The sequence below is a fragment of the Centroberyx gerrardi genome, chromosome 8, assembly GCF_048128805.1.
Source record: "Centroberyx gerrardi isolate f3 chromosome 8, fCenGer3.hap1.cur.20231027, whole genome shotgun sequence".
Lineage (NCBI taxonomy): Eukaryota > Metazoa > Chordata > Actinopteri > Beryciformes > Berycidae > Centroberyx > Centroberyx gerrardi.
Genome location: NC_136004.1, coordinates 4,442,408 through 4,464,668, shown reverse-complemented (window position 1 = coordinate 4,464,668; position 22,261 = coordinate 4,442,408). Strand labels below are relative to the sequence as shown.

General features: G+C 41.2%; 2 protein-coding genes across 2 annotated transcripts; both read right to left on the bottom strand.

Moving 5' to 3' along the window:
- Positions 1-931: 931 nt before the first annotated feature.
- LOC139915056 (P2Y purinoceptor 4) lies at positions 932-1,956 on the bottom strand. The gene has a single exon (XM_071903545.1). It carries the CDS (start codon positions 1,928-1,930, stop codon positions 932-934), a length of 999 nt encoding a protein of 332 aa, XP_071759646.1. The 5' UTR covers positions 1,931-1,956.
- Positions 1,957-10,788: 8,832 nt separating this feature from the next.
- On the bottom strand, positions 10,789-21,076 carry nelfb (negative elongation factor complex member B). The gene is made up of 13 exons (XM_071903550.2): positions 20,846-21,076; positions 19,423-19,583; positions 18,972-19,071; positions 18,037-18,267; positions 17,141-17,326; positions 16,375-16,487; positions 16,185-16,287; positions 15,260-15,355; positions 14,755-14,897; positions 14,228-14,334; positions 12,548-12,689; positions 12,160-12,268; positions 10,789-11,309 (listed from the first exon to the last, which is right to left on the bottom strand). Exons 1-13 carry the CDS (start codon positions 20,945-20,947, stop codon positions 11,145-11,147), a joined length of 1,758 nt encoding a protein of 585 aa, XP_071759651.1. The 5' UTR covers positions 20,948-21,076; the 3' UTR covers positions 10,789-11,144.
- Positions 21,077-22,261: the final 1,185 nt, after the last annotated feature.

Here is a 22,261-nt window from a genome sequence, read left to right as displayed (position 1 = left end):
TGCACTTAGTAGTGTTTAAGTGATGAGCTAATATTACAATTTATATTAGGTGCATTGTATGATCGGATAATCATTTTATATGTACTGAGTCCTGATGTCCTCTACAGAGGACATACATTCTTTTGTAACTTGTTTTTATTACTCCAAACACTTAAAATATATCAAGAAAATCAAAATTCAGAAACTTTTTTTTCCCCTGGGTCTCAGGAGGATGTGTGGGCGGTGTAAGCCAACAGCACAAAGGTTCAAACAGGTTATGTTATCATCGGACTACGGTAGCCGAGACAGGCAGTGCTACATAAACTGAATGCACGTGACAAATAAAAAGCACGCTGCAACAAAGGAAGACTACATTAACCAAATGCACAACAAAAACAACAACGCACTGGAACAAAGGAACACACTACATTAACCAAACGCACAACAAAAACCCACAACGCAAATGACTTAAATTGAGGTCGGACCACTGGACGATATTACAGTAAGGTTCCAAATTAGTTTGTTTCACTGCAATAAAGCCCACTAAAACAGTGTTAAAGCTAGAAATGATCCCAGATATCGCAAACACAAAACATGGCAAAAGAACTAATAACTGTATAGGAGAGTAACTGCTTTAACTCTTATCTTTTACAGTATCTCCACAATCATTCCACAATCAATTCTCTTATGTGGTCTGACTGCAATTTAAGTCATTTCCGTTGTGGGTTTGGTTAATGCAGCGTGTTCCTTTCTTCCAGTGCATTGTTGTTTATGTTGTGCGATTGGTTAATGTAGTGTTCCTTTGTTGCAGCGCGCTTTTTAATTGTCGCTGCATTTAGTTTATGTAGTGCCGATTGCCTGTCTCGGCCACCGTATTTCCACCCTGCAAACAAACACTGAAACCTTGGCCTTCAAAAACACATACGGTTCGAACCCTATCCATGGCCCCGTGTTACTTATTCATCAACATATCTGAATTGCTTTTATCCTGACAGTCTCTCTGACCAATCCTCAAAGACTGGAATGCACCCATGAACTTTTGTGAACCAAAACAGTACAACACTGGATCCAGGCAACAATTCACTCCCGCTAAGATCCAGGATGCGTAATAAGCTGTCTCAAATTGCAGAAGAACGTGGCATCGTTCCGGGTAGTACTTATTCAGCACCACTCCCACAGTGCGAACCACATTAAGAGGCAGGAAGCACAGCCCAAATATCACTAAGCACACGCCGATCATCCTCTGAGATTTCACCTTGACCGCCAGTCCCTTAGTTGTGCTGATATTTAGGCGAGTCAGTGTGCTCGCCAGGCGTCTATAACAAAATGCAGACGCAAGGAAAGGGAGTAGGAACCCAAAGATGAACAGGATGAAGTTGATGACAAAGTACACATCTGTCAGTTTCTTCTGATGGATGGAGAGGCACTGACTATTCCTGCCCTCCTGACTGGGTGGAAGAAGGACGGCGTAGATCACAGCCTTGATCAGAAGCAGAAACCACACTCCGGCGCACAGCTTCTTGACGAACGCCTTTCGCTTCATGCAGGAGCCTCTGTTGAAGCGAACCACGGCCACGTACCGATGGATGCTGATGAGCGTGAGGAATATGGTGCTGCCGTAGAAGTGCGAGCTGAGCAGGGCGATCTTGAGTTGGCACAGGAACCGACCGAAGGGCCAGTTACTGCCCATGGCAAAGTACACCGCCATCATGGGAGTGGTCGGTGTTGCAATGGCATCGCTGAGGGCCAAGTGGAACTGCAGCGTGGTCCCCGAGCTCCAGCGAGGCATCCGGCAGCAGAAGACCCAGAGGCTGAAGCTGTTGAGGAGGAAGCCCAGGAAGAAGACCAGGCTCAGGAGGACGTTGATGGAGACGTGCTGGGGCTCCACCGGGCAAGAGCCCGACTCATTGCTGCTGTTCAGAGGCAGCGAGGAAAACAGCGTAAGGTTCATCTTCTCACTGCAGAGAAATGGAGAGGTTTCTTACACCTATGGGTAAAAAAATTAATTGTTCACTTCCAAAACATGATATATTAAAGCTACAATATGCTTTTTTGTCATTAAAATCACAATAAATGAATAGGTGATATTATAGATTATCAGTCTGTGTCTGTCTGTGATCCTGTGTTCATGCCTAATTCCCCCACCTAAATCTTCAATGATGTTGGGACATTTTTGGGCATATACCATTTGCTGTGGGTGTGTCCTATGGGTGTGGCCAGCGATGATCTGGTTGTGTCATCAGGGTGAGTTCAGAGCAGGAAATCACAGCAACAAAGGATAGAAGTAAGAAAAGAAAGAACAGCGAAGCTAAACTTTAAAAAACACGTTGAATCTCAGCGTTGCTTTTTGTTTTGCAGATTGGCTGTGTTCGCCATCTGCTTTTTCAACGTCTGTGGAGGCTTTACAGATGGCAGCTACCTCAGCCTCAGGCTAGATGACAGCTCATCAAGATGAGTGACAAGTGTTGGGGCAGGAACTTGGGGGAGGGCGGGACTAACAATACACTTCCTGCCTCAAGGAGAAAAGTTGCATATTGTAGCTTTGTATTACTTGCAAAGTAAAACAATTCCTGTTTTGTGCCATAAAGCAATAATAAACCTCATCTATATGAAGAATTCTGTTCCAAAATGTTATATATCCATTTTGGGGGGAAAAACCCTTACCTGAAATTCAGCATTCAATATCTCAAAAACATAGTGGATCCAGAGTGTCATTTTTGTTAACCAATACATGATAAGAGTAAGACAGGGATACATGGGCGTCAATTGTGTATTGGCAAGGTGTGGTATTTGCTTTGGCTAAATGAGTCCAAGTTTGATATTGTAGCTTTTATCATCATAATGGAGAGCAAAGATAAAGCAAGAAATCTATTTTGGAGCCATATCGAAATACAATTAACATCAGGGAAGCATTCAGGACCAATGTTTCATCTGAGCTGACAGTTTGGTGACCTATGTCTAATAATTTATCGTGTTGACAACATAATATCTTGTCAGTCATCAGTCATGGTCTCCAGAAATATAAGCAGCATATAACATTTTGGTGGCAAATGACACCAGATATAGGTACTACCACAGCTTAGGGTTGAGTCAGTTGATGCCCCTGCAGGGAAGATGCTGCAGTTGCATCACTTCATCTACTGCATCAACGAATAGAGGGACCAAAGACCCATGCACTCATAGATTTTTTTAGAAGCATATGACACTAACCACTAACCAGGGCCACTTGCTAGCTGAAAAGCTGCTGTCATATATAGATAGAGATAGAGCTAAGCGTTGTGGGCTGATTGTGGACTTTCTTACTGACAGATATGCTCTTTATACACTAATGACTGCTGCAGCCAACATGAAGGTTCATCAAGTTTGCAGATGATTCTGTCATTCTTTGACTTAGCCATGTTGCTGATAATTGTGTCACAGTGCTGAATTCCTCCTTGCGTTGTGTCTCCAGAAAAGAAAAACTAAACAGACATGGCAATAGATGGTATATGATATGGTGATATGCTATGTTTTCATCTTAAGCCCTTTTTGAAAACCAAGTTGCGATACAGTGAACAATTGAATTGAACTGACCAGGGACTTAAGTTATCTGCTAAGTACCATAATTTGTACGAGCAAAATATACATGTGACATTTTTTTAATTAGTAGCCGAGCTCTCATTTTGGAACAAAACAGATAGAGAGTTGCTTGGATGTGTCACATTAACACATTGCATATGATGCATAAATATAGAACCTCTGTTTTGTTAATCTTAACTATTTCTAAGAGACATGGCCTATCTATATAATGCAGTAGACCTGTGCTGTAGCCTATCTACACACTCTGGGAACATGTTACATTTGTTTCCTCTTTGCAGGAAATTATGTCTCTGTTCTCATAAATTGTTGAGGAACTGAGAAAAGCACAGAGCAGAGATGGAGTATTTGTGTGTCTTAGATTAGATGGTAACACTTTACAATAAGGGTACATTAATTAAGGGTTAGTTAATGCTTATTAAGCATTAACTAACCCTTAATTCATGTACCCTTATTGTAAAGTTACCGATTAGATTAGATTAGTCTTTATTGTCTCCCTTAGGAGAAATTTGTCTTGGGCATTCGAGAGAACACAGGTGACGTAGCAGCACACAGCCTCTCCATATACACACAATATATCCGTACACATGTACAATCAAACTACAGTTAACATTCAGTAACACACACAGATCCATATATGGATCTGTGTGCAACATACACCCCAAGAATATTGCCTGATGCCCTACACCAAAATATTGCACAGATGCCCTACATCAAGATATTACACATTCCCCCAATAAAAGCCCCAACGTTTTCACATTCCCCCAATAAAAGCCAATAATATTGAAAAATATTTTCAAAGAAGGAAAAGGACTCGTCCTGAGGAGGAGCAGGGACAGTCTGGACCAGAGGAGCTGCTGAGCAGTAAAACAGAGCAGATAATAATGTCAAAGGCTGTAATGTAACGATGTAAAGATACAGGAGAGACTGACAGCACAGAGAGATGCAGCAGGGCAGAGGGGCAGAAAAGCAGATTTCTCTGTAAAAGGAGTCTCATTTCTATTCTTCTGTACCTTGTAGACAAAAACAAGCAACTAACAGAACAGTGTAGCACTGTTTATATTTTTAAGTTATGTTATCTTTGACACAAAGTACTTTGTGTCAAAGATAACATAACTTAAAAATATAAACAGATAAGGATGTGGTTATATGTGCGTAATATCACACTTTGCCTTTGCTGCAGTACTCACTTCCCTATGCCCTATGCTTTATGCCATTTGCAAATATAGCCTACTGTGGGTAAAAAATGTGGCAACCTCATGAACCTTCATTTTTATATTACTCTCCTTAAATCCAGTAAATACTCCAGCTAATCAAAGTCATCAGTTACACATTCCAAAAAATCATCAAGATCACAAAGTTGTTTTTTAAAGAATTTTAAACATGTATATATATACAAAACATTAATGATTGTAACGACTGTTCAACAGGTACAAAGTAATTTTTAAATTCTGTCAGTGTTGCATCTGGCCTGTGGTTGCTCATATCAGTGGTTTGTGATAAAAGATCTTACCAGACAGAGTCCTCAGAACGTTGTGCCCAATAATAGAGCAACTCTTTCTCTTTCACAGCGCCTGTGTGGCAGGCAGGGGTGGAGATGCAGGCAGTTGGCCCAGTGAGGAATAAGAAACCAGACTTTTTTTCAGTTTCAGTCACAGTCTTCATCAAGCCACTGCATCTGCACAGAGGTTGAAAAAGACATGGCATTTTATAATGTGAACCATGATGAATTCAGTTGGTCTAAAAGTGAAGTTTATGGCAAAAAAAATAATATTCAGTGTTTCCCTAGGAAAAGGGTGGAAAAGCCTCTGAAACAGCATTTAAACCATCATGGGACGCTAAAACTCTCCACTGAAGGTGCATTTTAGTTGGGTGAGCAGCTCCTTAAGGCAGAGGCAGGTTTCATCAAAGGTTTAACAGACTGCCACTTCTGAAGAGCAATAAAAAGATATCAAAGGTGGATGACATGACCGGTTGATATCGATATTTAGTAAATGGCCAATATCAACCTGATATATCGGTTTGCCTTAGACTTGAGAAAAAATCAAGCAGATGAAATATTGATGTTTAAATTGTGCTCATACATTTTCAGCACAGGGGTTTACATAAGACTTTACACCAACTAGAACTCAGGAGACAATTTGTGATAATGGATGAGTTGCTAAGTGATTTCTTTTTCTCAATTACTCAAGAGATGAAATTACTATATAGAGCTATCATATGTATTAGACAGGCTTTGAGTTGGTGTTTGTTGTTGTGTGTCTTAGTGGTTGTGTTATGTATTGAGTCTTATTGTGAGTATGAATGTTACGGATGTGTATTGATGTATTTTCTGTTATTGAATTATTGTTAAAAATACTAATGGGGACCCCAGGAAGAGTAGCTACTGCTACAATACAGTAGCTAATGGGGATCTAAATAAACAAACAAACAAACAATACACTATTTATGTACGGTGGGTGGACAAAATAAGCAAAACACCTGACAATATATGAATATGAAGTATCTAATAAGGAGCAGGGCCACCCTTGGGTCCTCCTGCATCCTGAACTGTGTGTAGTGGATACTGGAGCTTTCTTCATGAAGGAAAGGAGGTGGAAATCTGCTTCCCATAAAGCTTCAGTGATGTTTAGATCTGCTGACTGGAGCCATGGAAAGTCTGACTCCATCCTGCTGTTCATGAAACCGGCATCATCATCTTAGAATATGGTAGCAGTGTTTGCACCCTAGGGTGCTCCTGGTCCTGTACAATGGCCTCATATTCCTTGGCTGTTATATGACCATGCAGATCAATCATCAGACCCAATGACTCCCAGTAGATGGCTGCCATACCAGTACAGATCTATCACCATATTTACCAGTTGCTAACAGACATTGTGGGTTGAAGCTTCCTTTGTCTTTCTCCACCTGTCTGGATGGAGGAAAAAGGCTGAAAGACTCATAAGACCAGATTAGTTTTCCATTTTTTTTACACCAGGTTATGCATCTTTGTACATTGGCTTTGGATAGAAGTGGTTTCTGAATGGCAGCCACGCCGTAATTAGAGTTTTTGTTGAGACTGTGTCACAGAGGTGTTGGTTCAACTCTGGTCACTTCTGAGTCTGTAGTTTTCTGGTGTTTAGCAGCTATCCTGTTAAATGTCCGTCTGTCCCTGTTGGTGAGCTTCCACTTGCCACCGCTGTTCCTCTTTGCTGATGCACTTTGTCTGTGTTTGGCATGTTGTCATGATATTCCAGACTTTTCTCTGTGCCACATAATTTTGCAGTTTTTGTGGCAGATGCTCCTGCAATCCAGACACCAAATATGTGGCCTCTTTGGGACTCTGTTACTTGCCTCATTTTGCTTTGAAACAAAAATGTGGTGAACGCCAGAACTCTTTTAAAATTGACACATACTGCTAATTTGCATTCAGTTGAGATGACTGGCCTGTAGCTGCCTTTGTAATTGTGATTCAGGTACTTTTGTCTTGTCACGTGTCTCCATTACTTGTCCACCCACTGTATATAGTTTGAATTCAATACATGTCTGTGTCTCCACCTGCAGGAGATTTCTGCAATAGTCTTGGAAATGTGTCTTGATCTTTTTACCTTACTCACAGTTAGGGGTGAAGTGCATGCCAATTACCACTAGCCACATTTACCGTTTAATTTTTTTTCCAATCTGATAATTTCAGCATCATGTCATCCTTGATCTAAGCACATGCATACACATGGGTGAGAAGCTGAAACTGCTAGGCTCCTAGACACCTGTAATAAAAGGCTTTATTTTACAATATTCCTGTTGTTTGTGGGGCTGATTTGATCTTTTTTTTTAATATAATTTGAAGACATGAGGAAAGCTACCTGCTATTGTGTGTAGAAACCTTCAATATAGTATGCTCAAGAAAACTAATTTACCTACACTGCATAGCACAAATATATAATGACATTTAACTTTGCACATGATCCTTCTTTGAGCTTTGAAAGGCAGTCCTGTGGAGCCAAAATTCATCCAGTGTGTTATAGCATGTACATCCAAATATCAGACCTGCAGCAGGTTGTATCAGTGTACCCAATGAACACAACTAGATCCCCAGAACTCATTTCATCCATATATTTATGTGTTAAAACATGTAGCCGATGCTCTTTATCCTGGGTGATTTAATGATAGAGCACATATTCCAATATACTCATATTCATGTTCTTCAAACTTCATGAAAGTTAAAAGATCTATATGTATTTGCATTTGAACAAATTCTAAATTCTTAGAAAAAAACTTCTATGGCGATAGTATTTGGATTTCCAAATGAATACAAGCTGACAAATGTATTCATAATCAATTTAATGGCAACTTATTAACTTTTAACAGATAACCACGACGAGGCTCGTCACATGGGGAACGGTTGTGTTTTTTGATTGGTCAGCCTAATGTAAAGATTCTGGTCAAAGAGTGTACTGCATCATCAAGCAATGAAATGCTTAAGAGGCAAGAAATTAGGGACCACAGCCCCTCTGCATCCAAAACCACAGGATTCTGGCAAGTCCTTGGACCTTGTCGTGTGTGTGGGTAAATCAGTACTGCCGCCTTTCCCTGACACAGCGAGAACCAAACCAGCAAAACAGAATCAAGTAAGGAAAAAGCCAGTAAGGTTCACCACTACAACACATATCTACATATTTCTTTGAAATGGAACTCAATCACAGACTTTATTTTCCTCTCTGCAGATAATAGATACTACAGGATTCAAGTCAGAAAGTTTGAGGGAGCCTGAAAAGAACGAGAACTCAACACTGCTCTCTATTGACCCAAGGTATACTACTGATAAAAGAATCAGAATAATGACATATTCACGCTGGTGTAGCGTGTTATTGGAATGTCCGTTATTGTCTGTCCATGACTGTTCAAGTAATGTATTGCATGCATTTGCGTGTATGCAAGTGTTTGTGTCTTTATTGGAGGCAATTTAAAGATCTTTAAATGAAACTCTAATTCACAGGCCTGGGTCCATTCATTTCGATAGGAAAAAGACTGAGGCATTTGACAGCAGCTCTTGCAGACCCAAGTCCCCTGTTACACCAAGGCTCTTTGGCCAGGTGAGGAGACCACTGCTTATCTCACACAAAATGTATTAGTAATACTGTAAAAGGCAGGAATTAAAGGAAAAATCCACCCTGAGACACTTTGACACTGTTGCCAAATGTAGACAACATGACATCACGTCGAGATATTTCCAGCACAGCTACAATGGAGTTTGATGGGTCTGTTTCAGACCAGAATACATCGCAGACAGAAGACATGTTGCGTTTTTTGCTGTGTTCATGTCATATTGAAAGAAGTGAAAGAACAGGATGACATCTCATTGATACAACTTGGAAACTTTGACTGTATTAGTGTGAATCTAATCGAATGAAGTGAATCTATTGAATCATAACATCTGATATTTTGGATTTATTATCTTGGACTGCTGACATAAGTAGATTCGCTGCCATGTTTGCATCCTGTCTTGGTACACTTCTGCAATTCATGGCACCAGGTGGGAGATATTGGATCCTACAAAAAAAATCCTGCATATCCTACCTGCAATTACCACTAGGAGGCTGACCTGAACGGTTTTAGATAAAGTGGGTTCACCAAAAAAGTAAATTACAACACTTGACACCATGTAATTGCTGTCCTTTGTAGAGCCTCAGTGCCTCTCGGGCTCCCAGTGTCCAGACATATCAGATCTGCGACTCAGAGACAGATATGTTTGTGGAAATCCTGAGAGACGGGTCTAGCATAGACAGCACTGACCTATGGCAGAAAAAAACAACCATTTCAAGACAAAGGTAAAGGTATACTATGAAAATCCAGCCTAATTTCTCAGGTCATTTTTAGCTAATCTATATCCTAAGCCTCCCCATAAATCTCTTGTTCCTTTAATTCCAGATTAAAACCTTTCACATCTTTTGTCCCACATGGTCTGACTATTTCTCAGTGTATCGGAATACAACCAGGTATGTACAGTACCTCCTCAACACTGACTTCATTTATACCTACCTGCTTTTTTCTTTTTTTTTTCTTTTTTACCAAAGCAGTATTGGTCAAAGCACTTTGCTTGTTTGACTCCCACACATCTAAGAACCTACCAGGAACACACAACCCAGACTTCACTCCAGGACCACCACACCTCCTGTGTTCAGGCATTTCTATGAAATGTTGATCCAAGAGCCACCAAGGAGGCAGCATGAGGATATAAGGAGGTACTGAAGGCGTCGAGACCTGGTTCATAACCTTGAACAAGTATTTATTTCTTGTGGAAAACGGGCCATGGACCTTTGTATACTTATATACCTTCTCCCAGGCATAAGCATCATGGGTTTTCTTTTTTATTACCTTGTGTTACAGTACTAGGGTTTGATCAATAAGGGTTTTTGTAGGCAGACAGTGATGTAGTTATTTTGGTATTGATGCTGCCGATAGCCGATATTTTGGGTTGATACCCAATATTTTTAAATTTCACCATTTTCATGGCAACAAAGAAAATTTACAAATATGCAGTTACATTAAACCATGTGACACTAAAACTCTGCATTGAAACCCAGGGTAATAAAACATTTTCATGCATACTTGGAATCTGATCAAAATGTCTCATTAGAATCAATTCAAGTTACAGACAACCAGTGTAACTGCATCATATTCATCATATCAGAGCTGGACGACACTGACCGGCCAGTATCCGATTTCTAATAAAAGGCCAATATCGGTCTAACCCTAGTATATACACAATATATTTCTAATTCTCAGATGTGTTCCCATTCCCCAGGCTGATGCTGATGCCCAACCCATTAACAGTAACTCAACATTATGGAAGCTTCAGAACTGGCTGCCTGCTGGAGTCTGCATCAGGCTACTGTCTCCATGCTCCCTGCTCCTGTACTGACGCTATCCAGCTGCAGTTTGGATTGTGGAATTAAAAAGTTCTTGGTTTTAGTTTTGTGTTATCAATTATTTTCAAAGAATAAGTGCTGATGTGGATTGCTGCAGTGGGATTGTGTCTACACGGAGATTTCCATATTCCATATTATTTCCATATGTTGTGAGTGCAGCATAGAGCTACCGAGGCCCCCATGACAGATATAGAAATATCATCTGACCAGTCCAGTGAGCTTTGCATTTTGGAACAGAACTCTTCATATAGATGAGATTGCTGTATAACCTTGCAAACCGAATAACACCCAATTTCCATTTCTAAAAAAACATTTATTTACAGGTTTCTTGCACTACTGACACAATTCAAATATAACTAGATACTGATAGCCCAATTACATATGAAAATATTTTTGGACTATAATGCAAGACTGCATGTTTTAGAAAAGTAATGATTCCCCCTCGAGGAAAAATAATTGGCCGCTGGATTACACTGAGCTCGAAGACCCTCTCAGAGACGAACATCTAAAGAAACTAACCCTTGACAAGAAATCGTACAAGAAATAAAAACGTAGAATGTTCAGTCTTTTTTTTTTTTTTTTTAGTTTCACGTGCCAAACTCGGCTGTATTTACAAATCAGAGTCATTGCTTAAGACCGTCGGTCCTCTGTCCGTTGCGGCCGCCGGGTGCGTTTCCTGTCTCAGAGCGGCGTGGTCGGGGTGGAGGTGGTGGTGGTGGTGGGGACGGTCACCGGGTGGAGCCCCAGGTCCAGGGTCGGAGCTTCGTCTGGAGGCGGGGGGCTCTTCTTCTGGGCCTCCAGCTTCTCCGTCAGCTGGCTGTACAGCTCCTTCACCGGCTCGCTGCTCTGTGGTCAAGAGATGACAGTCGGTACATATAAGACACACATGTCAAACCCTACTGTTTGCCTGGGAGGGAAGGCAAAGTGCTTTGTCACAGTGGGCACACTTGTTTAAGGGCTCCTGGTCAGGTGGTGATGTATCGGCTGGTGGAGTCTGCCCCATTTTAAAGCTGCAATATGCAACTTTTCATGTTCATGCCTAAATCCCCCATCTGGCTGAAATTGGCTTTTCAATGATATTGGGGATATTTTGGAGTGTTTACGATTTCCTGTGGGAGTGTTGTATGGGAGTGGCCAGTGGTGAGCTGGTTGTGGCTATCAAGGAGAAGCTTGAACATCACCATTACTTTTTTTTATTGCAGATTGGCTGTGTTCACCGTCTGCTTCTTCGCCTGTGGTGGCTGTACATATGCCGGTTACCTCAGCCTCAGGTTAGATACTGTTTGAAGGTAGACAGTTTGTCAAGATGAGTGACAAATGTTGAGGCGGGAACTTGACCAACTGAAGGGGAAGGGGGAAGGGGGCGGGCCTAACAATATACTTCCTGCCTCAAGCAGAAAAGATGCATATTGTAGCTTTAAGGCAGACCTCCCAGCGGCAAGCTGCCGACCTACCTGCTCTGAATCAGCAGCAAAAACCGACCAACAATAAGAACAAACACCCACAATCTGATCAGTAATGACCAAATCTATCAAAAGCAACATTCAAAGTCTGTGTACATTTCTTTATCTCTTTAGCTGTTCTGCTACATTTCAGTTTTTGAAAGAGCTCAAAAGATATCCATCTATTTACCATTTGATGTCGATTTCAAAGCAGAAACTGAATATAGAAATGACTCAAAAGAAAGGAAGCCCACCTGTTTTGGAGGTTCAAGGGTTTTCATCAAGGTTTCCATGTATGATGGCAGCACTTTGTGGTGAAGGTGCAGTAACATACGCAGCGAATGTCTGTGGACGTTCTCTTTACTGGAACATATTCAAACAAAAACAAGAGCGTCAAGAGACATGCCAGTGACGTATGAGCTTGAACAGAAATTATGCACACAGCACGAGACGGTGAGGAGTTTCATTTGGGCAAATAGGACAAATCTATGGTGGGGATGGAACTCTCTTGAATTTTTACATTAAAATCTTACATTAAAAAGGAAAATCAGCATTTCAGACTACACCGACTACGCACATGCAACAACATTTCCAGGATCAGCGCCCCTCCCCTCACCTACCCCCAAACGAGAAGCAACCCACCTGGAAAAAGAAGTAAGGAGGAAGCCATCGAAGACAACGGAGCAAAACTCTTCTGTTCCAAATTCATCAGAGAGCAAGGTGAGGTGTCCGGTCAGTAGGTGCAGGAAGATGTCGCCAAAGGCCATGTCATTGTGCGTCTCCACTGTGGGTCAATGACAGAGACACACAAGTTACTTTGACAGGTACAGATGCCCTTTGATCTACCCAGGCCCGCCCAAGGTTTATTCCATTTTTTTTTCCTCATAAGGTTTTCTTGGAAGTTTTTCCCTGTATGCTTTGAGGGTCTAAGGTTGGTGGTGCTGGGTAGAATAGGTAGGCTTGCTATGTCTTACTAAAATCTTACATTTTGTTCTATGGTTGTTGATCAGTTGGATCTAGGGATGTTAATGATTAATCACTGTTAACAATTTGATCGATCAAGCATATATTAATCGATAATGTACGTTATGTGCTATTTCTCATTTTTTTCGGAAATGATTTACTGCCACAAGGGCGCAATTTAACTTTCACCGCCTATACAGAGGAAGAAGAAAGCCAAGCAAGCGGGCGGAAGCATTACACCCGAAAAGACAACAGTGTTCATTGTAAACATTGTTATACAAAGTTGAAATACAGCACCTCTACAAGCACAATGAAAGAGAATGCATTCCCCCGGCTGGCGAAGTTGGCGCGACACTATTTGTGCCTCCCGACCCGGGACAGCTGTTCCCCCGGAGCGTGTGTTTCAGCAGATGGACTGACTGTCACCACGCTGCGCACTGGACTCATCCCTGACCACATAGATACGCTCTTATTCTTAAATAAACCAGTAGATTGTCGTGCCATTGTTTCCAATACATAAACTGTGGCAGCGCCACAATATCGGCACGGCCGGGCCGGCACAACATAAACAGTTAATCAATGTATAGAAATTGATCTAAATCGCTTTGTGATGCATCTAATGTGCGCATCACATCATGTCTGTCATTTGGCGATGCAGTAGCTCTGTACTCAACCTGACAGTCCGTCTCCCGTTCTGAAAACGTTCGTAAAAAAATATAAAATTCCACAATTTCTCCAAACTCCCATGTGTTGTAACGGTAAAGAGTAACTTGATACTTTTCAATCGGACAATTCTAACGCTGCTCAACACTCAGAAAGTTAACATGAGTGCAGTGCAGAGACTTCATTGCATATTCCGCCAGTTGGGCTCTGTTGGACACAATGTAAAAACAATTTAAAGTAATTAACCCTAAAGAAAGTACATTTTCAGCCTGTGGGAAACACTGATGTTCGTTGTCGGGGGTCCCGACTCTTTTGAATTATGCTTGGTTGAGTAGTGTTGAGTAGGCCTAAAGACAGGTGTAAAAACACGCATTTTCTATTTTCTATTTTCTATGTCAAAAGCTGTTTTTTACATAATGATTAATTGGTCATTAACGTGACCAACGATCGATTAAGGAAATTTCTGAAAATTTGCATCCCTAGTTGGATCTAGTGAGGCTCGGAGTACACCGAAAAACTGCAGCATTTTTAAGACCTTTAAATCAGTTTAAATGTATTTAAAAAGGCTGTACATTCAGATAAATATTATGATTTAACATGATTTGACATTTTAGTTTGGCAGTGCTATCAAGTACCACAACAATTATTTCCCAAGCAATCCAACAATTCAAAATCTTGAGGAAGTGCGATGCTCACCCAGGGCAGGCAGCAACCTTTGCAAGGCGTTCTTGTTCCTCTGTTTGGCGATGTGGAGGACGTAGTAGAGGCCCATTTCACAGGCCACCCTGTTCTCCTGCAGGTACCTGGGTGGAGGAACAACACTCACAATACTCAACACTATTCCTCAACTAAAGTGTCCCTCACAATGCAGATAGGACATTTCAGAGAAAACAACTGAGAGATCGGGAGTGTCCTAAAATGCCAATGAGTGCAGAGTTTTTGTTCCAAAACAAAGTACTGGCCAGAAAGTGAGTTCTGAAAGCCAGAAATCTCAGCCGAGGAATCACTGAATTATTGGTATTGATCAACAACCCTATCAACCCCACGCAAATGATGGTCATCCTACTTACCCGCATGACTCAATACAATACATGTACAGGAATGTCTTGGTGACAGTGATGCGGGACATAACGACAACTCACCAGGTAAGCACAGTATCAGTACATTTTCTCCGAGGTCCATCCTTAAGACCTCTCATCTGTTCACCCCATCCCAGTGTTTACCTGGTGAAGGCGTCCGGTAGGGCGGTGGGGTAGGTCAGCGAGCTCTTCTCCTCACTGGGAAGCTTCTGCTCTACAGTGAAGGTGTAGTCGTCCACAACCACCGACATCATGGCAGGCAGAAAACGGGTCACCACCTCCAAATCCTGAGGGTGGAGACGCAGGGAGCCGAGAGAATGCAATGAATGTTGGAGGAAATCTCATGTGAAGGTGATTGCACTTCTACATGATTCTTTACTGAAGGTGGTAGTAGCCTGCTGGTTAGAGAGGCAAGCTTTTGAGCCAGGGCTGGGTGGAAAAAAAGACGTAAATTTTGAACCAATACATAGAGGGATGGGGCTAGGGATGGGACGATATGATGGGGGCGGTATAATAAATAAAAGTTCAATGACAACAATATCAATTTATATATATATATCAAAATCTTGTCTTGTGCAGCTTTAAGACTTTTTCAGACAGTTTAAGGACTTTTACCCTGAGGTAAAAGAAAAGTGAGTGAAATTCTTACCAAACGAGGCTCTTTGAAGACCTGGCTATCGATCATATCCCAAGCCCCCTGTCCCAGCGACAGCATCCTCAGAAGCAGCATGAGGTCTGGACTGTCCTGTTCACCGTCGATAAACAATGGAGTAAATGGTTAGTAATGATACACCAAGCTGATCCATTTGGCTCTGAGTAGTGCATTTATTCAGAAGTTACAAGACTGATGGCTGTCTTTTTAAATGACTATATAGGGATTAACTCAAAGATAATATATGATACAACACTGCAACTTATTTAGCTAACAATATATAGCTACATATTCCTTCACTCTCTGGCAGCAAACTTTACATAGTAATTTCAGTAACAAAGATGGCTCATGTGAAAATGACAAAGACATGTCTATCGTCTACAAGTTAAATTCACTTGAACACGTTGCTTCATCACTCAAATTGGGTTGAAAATAAGACAGAATGTGTAGTTTCTTGTTTCTCGACATTTTCACAACACAACCTGTCAGCTCCGCGGCTCAGATTAAACTGTCTGTGCCTGTCATTTGATTGTGCGTTTGTTTAATGTCGCCTGGCTTCCCGGTTGGGTGGAGTTTTCCGTTTTTAAGCATCGGTGATCGGCCCGAAGGTCCAAACATGAACCACGAAAGATAAACTGTCACTCACATCATGTCAAGAACGAGACGGGAGCGGCTGTCAGGCTCGAGCCTGGAACAAGACTGCGCTTTCCCCCGGTCTTGCTAGTCTCGTGTCTGTGAGCCTATGCTTCTCTGTGCTTCCTCACACGTTCCCAAGTCTGTTGATCAGACGAGATCAGGGGTTTCGGGGGCTGCCTAGTGGGCCAGGGCCCCGGGTTGTTCGGGGCTCCAGGTCTCCGGCTCTGCTACAGCCCCCCCTTCCCCCACAGGTTCAGCTTGGCCTACTGTATGACAGCATCCTCACCCTGGGTAAAGCGTCCTGACTCAGCAGCTCTTGCAGGTTTCTGACGGTACTCAGGACCAGGGTGTTACAAGCAAATGGGTCACACAGGATCATGGACAGGTCCCTGGAAAGCACACAAACTCCCCACAGATTAGTTATCTTATTATTCGGCGATCGTGTATTTCGACAGCTGGCTCCTCTCGTCTCTTACCCCAGGACTTGCTCTTGTCCTTTCTTCACTCCATCCAGGAAACCCTGCAGCTCTCTGGCTCGCTTGGCGTCCACGAACTTCTCACGGATGCAGGCGTCCAAGCACCAGGTGAACTGTCACAGTACAAGTGGGCTTGATGTAAGTTTCCTTGTTACATCAATATGACTTCATGTCAGGATGATTTTTTTTCCCAGAAGGTACCAGATAGCCACCATTTGAACAAAGGTGACACCTACTCATAGAAAATAATTGAAAATAATAACAAAGTTAAAAACCCAAAACTTTTGAAATGACAGCGGTACCTCCTGAACTTGCATATCCTTCACATAAGCTGTGCTTTTAAATATTGCTTTTCTTCATATTCTTCTCATTATAGATACTTTTTTTTCCTTGTTCATTTTTTTTTTTTTACTTTGTGCAAGTGTGCTCTACTGCTGTTATTTTGCACACCCTCATAATGCTGCAATTACATTTTTTTCCCCATACTTTTCATTCATAAATTTCTATTCTACTGTTAAAATTGTGGGTTGCATTTGCTATATTACTATTTATATACAATTTTTCTTTCTTCTTCTTTTCTTTCTGTAGCCTACTATTATTTTCCTGCTGCAAAAAGCCAATTTCCCAATGGGGATCATTAAAGGTTTCATCTTGCTAACCTAATCGCTTTTTTCCCCAAAATGGACACATAAGATTTTGGAAATGAACTCCTCACTGGTACGATGGTGCTGCTAAACCAGTGTACCATCCCTGTTGGTGTGCTTACCTTATGGCAGGGGTCTACGGAGCAGATCTCGCTGATGTCCAGGTCGTGGAGGGACATGAGCAGCTCCGCTCTCAGCGTGCAGTAGTGGACATTTCGGGTTCGCAGGAAGAGCGTTCGCAAGAACTGCAGCACCATGTCGTACAGCTTCACGTTCTTCCCAATCATCTGGGTCAGCTTCAGCACCACCTACAGTATGCAGGCGACAGGAGAGGTTAACAACGGTGAGATCAGACACAGGGCTTTTTCCTTGACTTTAATCTAAAGTGGATATGAATATTGACTTTATATTCAAAATCAGATCTGGTCCAGTCAGTGTGGTCCACCTCTGATATGATGGATATGATGCAGCTTGATTGGTTGCACATTTATCATATAAATGATCAATACTACACCGGTCGTCTATGGGAAGACCTTTACCGGAATTGATCCTGATTAAAAATATTGTTCAGATTCTGCACAAGTTTGGGTGATATCTTGTTATTATAGTTATTACTATTATCCTGGCTTTCAATGGAGAATTTTAGTGTCTTGTGGTCTAAATGCTGTTTCAGAGGCTTTTCCACCCTGACAAGAATGAAATTCCGGGGGAAAACACTGAGTACTTGTAACTTTGGGGAATTTTTTCACATGAAAATAGTCACCTTTAAGGATATTTGTTATTAGCAGAAAATATAAATAATAAAAAAAATAAAATAAAACAAAAGTTGAATCAGTACTGGCCTTAAGAAACTACAGAAAATCACTCTTAACAACAACAAATATCACAATATGTAAAATGACAACAGAATAAACTATAGCCAATATCGCGATTTATTTTTCTGCCCCACGATACGTATTGTCACATTTTTGTATTGCGATATGCGATATTTCGATATATCTAGGCGACTGTGACCCACCTCGCCTTGGCGTCTCATCTTGGGAGAAGGGGTGAAGAAGTTATGGAGGATGGAGAGGTCGCTGCTGAACAGAGCGGCTTCCTTCTCCACGATGTACTGCTTGAGGAGAGGCGAGACTTCGTCCCCGAACAGAGCCTGGTTGTCCTGCCAGATCTGCCTTTTCACCTCCACGGCGCACACCTTGTACAGCTCCTTGTCGGCCATGACCATCTTCAGCTTCTTCTCTGGCACCTGGGGATGGCGGCATGTGTTTGTTAAGAGGGATACCTTGACCTTTTGAATTCAGGTGGTTAGAATTATTCAGGGTATCTGCTGGTTTCAGAAAGCCAAATTTAAAACTTGAAAATACCTTTTTAATGCTACTTGGAATTACATTTAACACCAACTTAACCACCAAAGTAAGAAACCTGAAAGTAAGAAATCTGCCAAAAACTATTTCATCCACTTCTGATTGGACATAGCGAATGAAATTTCTGAAACTACAAATGGGTGTAATAAGAATCTGTTCACAAACGCATTAATTGTAAGTTTTCAGGCTATTTTCGTGGCCTCATTCAAATGAATGGGAAGTAAAAATCTGAACGCTACAAATTCGTCCCATCTGATCTTGATGAATAGCTTAGATTCTGGTTTTCATGGCGGTCAAGAGCTGAATAACCCCCATGTTATAACTAAGTGGAATATTGCTTTAACTAGTCTTTTTAAGTTAACTGAATCACAGATTTACAAACATTTTCTCCTAATGCGACAGGTGTTCAAAATGTCAAGGCATCCCTTGGTAACAATACACAAAGGCTGTGATCAAAGCATTACTGATTAAATGTAGTTTTTCCAGAAATATATAATATAATATAATATATATAATATAGTAGTGTAGTTATTTTTTAGCTACATATGGCTGCAACAGGTAATAAATGAGCCTAAAGAAAACTTGCCTTCGGTAGATGCTTCAACACCTGCATTACCACCGGCTGAATGGACGGCATCTTGACCAGCGGAAAGCTCTTCTCCAGCAGCTCTTCAAGCTTCCCGTATCTGCAGTTGGATGTGAAGAACACCAAGCATTAGGGATGGGACGATATATCGAAATTCAATATATGGCAATACAAAATTATATTATTTGCACTTCTTCATTCTAGCAAGCCAATGGCATTGCTAGAAAGATTTGTGTCTCAGAAATAAACACAATTCTGCAGCCATACTTTATTGTCATTGAACTTTTATTTATCACACTGTATCGTGGCTGTATCGGATCGTGAACCCTGTATCGCGTATCGAATCGTATCGTGAGATAAGCATATCGCCCCATCCCTAGAGAACATACTAGCGTCCAGACCGGTCCCTTCAGAAAACACTGCTCAAAGTCACAAGGAACAGATGACGTACCTGTCCTCCTCCTTGCCCTCTGCGATGGTGGCGACTCGCTCCATCAGCTTGTCGCGCAGCTCATCGAAGACGGACTGGTGGAACTCCAGCCGAGGGGTCCCATGGAGGTCTAGGAAGGGCAGAGCGGACTGGAGAGTCGGCAGCAGGATGCCATTTTCTGTCTGCGGGCAGGGAAAGAGTGAAAGACAGAGAGGGGATTAGTTAACCAACACGCTGCCTAGTCATGTGCTGGTTCAGGCTGGTTCTCTTGTACGGAGAGAATGTCATATCAAAATCTGGCAAATGAATGTTGCCTTGCCAAGGTTCATACCTGGGTCATCCATCTGAAATCAGACTTCAAGGAAATTTCAAATGACATCTGAATGTGGAATGGCTGTTCAAATAGCTGAACAATTTCATTAACCTTGTGTTTGCACTATGCAGTACTTCATTAGGATTCAACAGGATGCATATTACATCAAAATATGCATTACAATTTGAGTTATGATGGAACAATTGTTTTTTACCTATACTATGTGTACTAATATGAAGATATACACAAAATATATTTTAATACAGCTTGTATCCATAGTTGCATCAACACCTTGATGATTATGTATTTTTTTGCCTCAAATACACTCACCAAAAAGTTTTGCCTCCCAAGATGGTGGCCATTTTGGAGCCCATTTGGACCCCTGCATCTTTAAACTATGTAAAATGTCGTTATCAAAGTTCATCTTTATTCATTTGAATGCACAAGGATTGTGTGAAAACAATATGAGGCCAAGTTAAAATCTAAGCCTGTAAAACTCCCCAAACCTGTCTGATTACAAATGGAATGACTCAGCGTTTACACATCGATAAACTCTTCCGTTGACTTCGGCATATAAATAGTCCACCAAGTACCACTTTATTTGCATAAAATCTCAACTTTTAGAAAAGGTTCGCGCTGCTATCTATTCCCCTCCACGGCGCAATTTGGTGGGAAAGATTGGGCGAATAACATGCAAACCTATTCTAAAACTTTCAATTTTATTGAAATAAATTGCTGCTTGGTGTATCAAATGTATGACGAATTGAAGAGCGGCTCTTAACGGTTCGTAAAAGGTGATAAGTCATGCTCTGTCAGGTATGTACGTTTGCCGATAAACGAGGCATTAAAATGCCAGATTTTGAATGGAGTTTAGAATATCGTTCTCTCCATACAAGAAAGAACGTAATATATCGGACAAATGCCGGTTTAACTTTATAAATATTATGCTTTACGGACTATTGCTAGTTAGTTACACGTCGTGTCCACAATAAATTATCTTTTGTCTTTTCTAGCAAGCCTGCTAGCTAACGTTGTGACACTCTTACATCGATAGTGATATTCAAAATAAATCACACTAACGTTTATCGTAATTAGCCACTGTAAGCTACCTAGCAAACAAACATAACGTACCTGGAACTGATCAATGGCTTTCAGAGGCTCTGTGCAGTTAGTGAGAGTTTCTTTAAGATCCTCGCCGTTGGATATTCCCAGTTCAGGCAGGCCGGCAAACATTTTCGTTTCAGTTTAATCATCAATTGCAATGTTTACACTTGCATATAATATTCCAACATGAGGATTAATTGCAGAAAGGTAACCGTTAGCTGCAAAACAGCAGCAACAATCGAGCCTTTTTTCGCTGTCAATGCACACTTCCTGTGTGCGCAACTTCGTCAACAGTCCGTCAGAAACAAAAGAGAGAATCGAGTTCCGGATATCGAGTTATGCTTCATTCATGTCATATGGGAAATACGAGAGATAAGAGCTTCCAACTTAAAAAATACTGTTCACTTCAGCTTTGAGGTGGCACTAGACTAGACAATAGGCCTACTGTTCAGCTCAGCTTTCAGGTGGTAAATACTACTACTACTACTACCCATTTCTTTCTGTAATTTTATCCTCTCTTACTTTTTTTTTTTTAAATACTGCTTGGGAACTCGGGGTTTGTGAAGAATGGAATTGAAACAGCCAGATCCAAAGTCATTTGTGTTCATGAATTCAAAATCAACCATAAACAAACTGCAGCAGACATTAGCCTACTTTTGTAAGTAGAGTATTATTGTGCATATAACTGACCATTTTGCTGTTTGTGTTGACAGGCTTCCGCAACTCAAGTGGGAGATATCGGAGCCCGCAAAAAATCCCATATATTCCATTAAGAGGTTGATGTGAATGGCTTTTCCCAGTTGGCAGACCGTGTTTACAGTAAATCCGACATGACATGCACGCGGCATTTCAGTTTGCTGAATTCTGACGTCACCAACAAGGAAATTCTTGTAAATCTCACCACATCAAGTCATTTTGTGATCATAACTCTTACAATGCCAAGACAGGACAGGACTAGTTGCTGGATATTTTTGCTAGTGGTTGATATTACAGTGCTTATATTGCTGTAAAGCATGAACTTAAATGCATCACTCATTAAGTGCATGTGTGTTGAGTGTCAAAAAGTTGAGAATAAGTATCAGGAATAACCAAATACTACAGAAAACTTCAATTGTTGTGTTGGCTTCAAATTGCTGCTTTTAAACGAGAAGTTGTTTTTCCCATGGGACTGGAATGCAGCAACACAGTTAGCTGTGTTATATAAATAAATGAATTATTTCTTGCTGTGGAAGTTGTAAGAATGCATAAACACTATTGTCCTAGCAGAGCTGAGTGCGTCAAATTGATATGATAATCTGAAAGCTAATAAACATTAATCTACACCTAACTAGTCTTGGTTACAGTTGAAACCATAATAAAAGACTGAAATGTGACAGATTTATTCATCCCTTTAAAAGGGGTAATGCGAAGAAAAAATGTAAATGTCTCCATACATATTTATTG